At 64.3% G+C, this 4,333-nt stretch overlaps 1 protein-coding gene across 1 annotated transcript in view; it reads left to right on the top strand.

Annotated features, from left to right (window-relative positions):
* TNXB (tenascin XB) overlaps positions 1–4,333 on the top strand; it is an 85,461-nt gene that overhangs the window by 75,961 nt on the left and 5,167 nt on the right. Inside the window, 5 exon segments of the mRNA XM_027774133.1 lie at positions 261–584; positions 943–1,266; positions 2,220–2,507; positions 2,840–3,118; positions 4,248–4,312. Coding sequence (XP_027629934.1) covers positions 261–584; positions 943–1,266; positions 2,220–2,507; positions 2,840–3,118; positions 4,248–4,312 — 1,280 coding nt within the window.

Raw genomic sequence — 4,333 nt, 5'->3', positions numbered from 1 at the left:
ATGACGAGGAGACCCACGGGGAGCCCAGTGGCCACGTGGCCCGTGCTCAGCAGAGGCGGCTCTGGGTCGCGTAGGTGGGGGAGGGTGGTGGGCGAGGGCAGGGGTCGGGAAGGAAGCGGGGACGTGGATGACAGGGGCACAGAGGCCGTGAGACCCTGTGGACGGCCTCGTCCTCCTCCCCGTCACCTCCGTGGCTGTTGAACCTTTTTTTTTACCGAGGCCTGGAGGGACCTCACGCGTCCCCTTCTGTGTCTGTCCAGCTCCAGAGGATGAGGCCACGACCACCCATGTGGTGCCTACCACCACCCCCGAGCCTCCCCTGAAGCCACGCCTGGGGGAGCTGACAGTGACGGACGCCACCCCCGACTCCCTGAGCCTCTCCTGGACGGTCCCCGAGGGCCAGTTTGACCACTTCCTGGTCCAGTACAAGAACGGGGACGGGCAGCCCAAGGCGCTCAGGGTCCCCGGGCACGAGACCGAGGTCACCGTCTCGGGCCTGGAGCCAGACCACAAGTACAAGATGAACCTGTACGGCTTCCACAGCGGCCAGCGCGTGGGCCCTGTCTCCACCGTCGGGGTGACAGGTGAGGGGACAGCGGGAGTTCCAGGGAAGTTCACCCCTCGTTTCCTGAGCTTGAAATGGTGGCCCAGGTGTTGGTCCTTACCCAGCCTGCTGTGCCGGGTCCAGGAGTCAAGCTGTAGTGACCTCTGTTCTTCCTGGGCAGGGGGGATCAGGGACTTGCTGTGCTGGTGGCCGTCCCAGGTGCCACAGCCGCCTGGGCCTTGGCATGTGTGTCAGCCGACGGCCCAGCAGGCACAGCAGGCCCAGCTCGGGTTTATCTGAGCCGGCCCGGGGCCCGGTCACGGACACGGTCTCTCCCTTCTCTCAAAACCCAGCAACGTCCCCAGGAACTTCCTCACCCTCTGTGTTTCCCTTCTCAGCTGTGGAGGAGGAGCCCCCCAGCCCCACGGAGCCCAGCACCGAGGCCCCGGAGCCCCCCGAGGAGCCGCTCCTGGGGGAGCTGACGGTGACAGGATCGTCCCCAGACTCGCTGAGCCTCTCCTGGACCGTCCCCCAGGGCCGCTTCGACTCCTTCACCGTCCAGTACAAGGACAGGGACGGGCGGCCCCAGGTGGTGCGTGTCGGGGGCGAGGAGAGCGAGGTGACCGTGGGGGGCCTGGAGCCCGGGCGCAAGTACAAGATGCACCTGTACGGCCTCCACGAGGGCCGGCGCGTGGGCCCCGTGTCCACCGTGGGCGTGACCGGTGAGTACGGCGGGGCCTTGCTCCCAGCTCCCACCTTTCCTCTCTGAGTCTGTGTGGCTCCCCGCCTCGTGGAACTGCCTCTCTCTCCCGTCTCCTCGCATGCTCTAACCCTCCTGCCCCATCCGGGACTGAGTGGCGTCGATGCAGGCTTTGTTTGCAGTCTGAGGAGCATGTAGTCTGTGCCACGCAAATACGGCTTCTTTCCCCAGTGATCTGGAGCCTTCCAGTGGCTCATTCCTTCATTTCTGGCCTCCTCAGGCTCCCTGCTGAGCTCAGGAGCACTCTGGGACCAGGCAGCTTGTTCCCTCGACTGTCCCCAAGCATTCTCACTGCGGCTCTGAGCAAGCGCATCTTCGTTTCTTTTCTTTTTTTAAAGAATTATTTAGTCATTTAATTCCATTTGTTATTATTTTTTAATTTCACCATAGACACAGAAAGAGAGAGAGAGAAAGGGAAAGTGAGAAAGCAAGCCACCAGGTCCGGGACTCAAACCACAGTGGGCCATGTGGGAATCCAGTGCCTTTAACCACCACGCCACCTGCCGGCCCCGTGGGCATTTCTTAACCTCCTGTGCCTCAGACCCCTGCAACACGGGGGTGGTAATCGTAATAGCACTGGGCCAGCTCTGCAGCCTCATGGTTAAGGTGGCTAATCCCACACGGCTGACCCTGGGGCCCCAGTCCCAGACCCAGTGGCCTGAAAAACAGCAGGCCCGTGAGTGTGTGTGCGTGCTCCAAGTCCTGAGGGGGCAGGCAGTGAAGGAGGGGTGGCAGCAGGTGCTCGACGTGCCCCAGGGGCGCTCTCTCCTGTCCCCCATCTCTGCCCCCGCCAGTGCATGCACCTACTTCGGAACAGCTTGCCGCACAATGTCGCTTTCAGGGCTCTGGGAAGCAAGCTCTCCCTTGGGCTGGGTGCCGTCCCCAGACCCTTCAGCGTCCTGGGCTCTGTTCCAGCCTCCCTGCCCACACAGCCCCCTGCGGAGCCCCACTTGGGAGACCTGGCCGTGGCAGCGGTGACCTCGGACACGGTGCACCTCGCCTGGACGGTGGCCCAGGGGCCATTCGACTCCTTCCTGGTCCAGTACAGGGACGCGCAGGGGCAGCCCCAGGCAGTTCCCGTGAGCAGAGACCTCCGCGAGGTCGCGGTCTCAGGTCTGGACCCGGCCCGCAAGTACAAGTTCCTGCTGTTTGGACTCCAGGATGGGAGACGCTATGGCCCCGTCTCTGTGGACGCGAAGACGGGTGAGCGAGGGCTGGAGGCCGCCTTCGGGCCTGGGAACCTCCTGACCGGTTCCTCTGCCCCCTGGTGGCAGCATCTGGAACTCCACATTTCAGCTCAGGGCTTACTCTCCATGGGGTGCAGGGGAATCCAGGCCCTAACCCCTCGCTCCCTTCCTTCTCCCTGCCCTTTCTTCCCAAGGGACACTTGCCCTCTTGCCTAACTCCTCTTTTACCCCCGCTCTTGGCCCCGTCACCCCCTCCCAGCCCCCAGGTCCAGCTCCTAGAGCTGCAGCACCTAGAGGAGGCTCAGGGTTGCCCGTCACCCCACCACCCTCCACGTCCCTCTTTTCCAGCCCCAGACACAAAGCCCCCACCCCGCCTGGGGGAGCTGACGGTGACAGACGTGACCACTGACTCCTTGGGCCTCTTGTGGACGGTCCCCGAGGGCGAATTCGACTCCTTCCTCGTCCAGTACAAGGACAAGGACGGGCAGCCCCAGGCGGTGCCGGTGGCTGCAGACCAGCGCCAGGTCACCATCCCCGGCTTGGAGCCCAGCAGGAAGTACAAGTTCCTGCTTTATGGCCTGGCGGGCAGGAAACGGCTGGGCCCCATCTCTGCCGACGGCACCACAGGTGAGCCCTGGCCCTGCCCCTCCTTGTCCTGCCCCCAGAGCTGGTGCACGGCCTTCCGGTGGGAGGTGTCCTGTCTCCAGCCTTGGCACAATCCTAACACCCAAAGCGAGTGCCTCCCGGGTGCCCCACGGTTCGGAGCACTCCACATGCGCGATTTCCTCCATGCGCTGCCGCCAACGGAGCTCAGAGAGCCCAGGCTTTGTCACCCAGCGGACCAGCCCTTGCCAGTTGTGTGGCCAGGGACGAGCCCCTTCCTCCCCCTGGGCCTCAGTCTCCTCACCTGCATAACGGTTGTAAGGCCCACTGGCACGGTCCCCGTTCCCCTCCTCCTCCCTCCACCCCAGCTCTGAGGCAAGAGGTGGAAAATAAGAAAGGACTTGGCTGCAAAAGGACTATGGAAAAATCTGGTATCGGTGTGCCGTGACTCAGCGCCCCCCAAGGAAGGGTGGGGTCACTGACCCTTACCCCACTCCCAGGACCATGAGTCACCCTGGGCAGAGAAGGACAGAGCAGCCGGCCGGTCGGGCCTGGGTACTCAGACTCCGTCGATCTCTCCAGACCCACACCACGGGCACTTGGGCACAAGGTTCCCGTCAGTACCGGCCCACCGGGGCGAGGCTCTGCTCCCGGCCCTCCCAGCTCTCCCCCTGGCTTCTCTCCAGGCCCACCCACTGCCTTGGTTCGGCACGTCCGTGAGGGGCCGTGGGAGCAGGTGGAAGATGGCCACGCCAGCGGCCATGCAGGGGGAGGTGTAGCCGGGCAGCAGCGCTGGTCCCGCTCTCACTGTCTGGGGTATCTCTCTGACAACCCAGATCCTCCTGAGAGTCTCTCGACGCTGCCCCACACCCCTGCCCAGGGCCAGGAGTTGGAGGTCAAGGGAAACGAAGACCCCCTCTGCCCCCTCGGCCACTCCTTTCTCACGAGATGACCTTCCATATGTTACTGTGCCCCTGGTCACAGCAGGGAGGGGACAGGAAGGAGCTGGATGGTGGCCTCTGGAGGAGACAGGGCTGCCCCTTCATCCCCGCAGGACAGGATGGAGCCCTGTCCCAGACCCTCCAGCCTGTGAGGCGCTGCTAGGGCTAACGGCAGCCCTTGACGAAGGGTTTCTCCTTCTACCTCTCCGCAGCCCCCCTGGAGAGGGAGCCGCAGCCTGCACCCCGCCTGGGGGAGCTGACAGTGACTGGCGAGACCGCGGACCCCCTGCACCCGGCG

Source organism: Tupaia chinensis, unplaced genomic scaffold (assembly GCF_000334495.1).
Source record: "Tupaia chinensis unplaced genomic scaffold, TupChi_1.0 Scaffold000403_1, whole genome shotgun sequence".
In the NCBI taxonomy this organism is placed as follows: domain Eukaryota; kingdom Metazoa; phylum Chordata; class Mammalia; order Scandentia; family Tupaiidae; genus Tupaia; species Tupaia belangeri.
The sequence above is the reverse complement of the archived record's forward strand: the minus strand, read 5'-3'. Positions and strand labels throughout refer to the sequence as shown.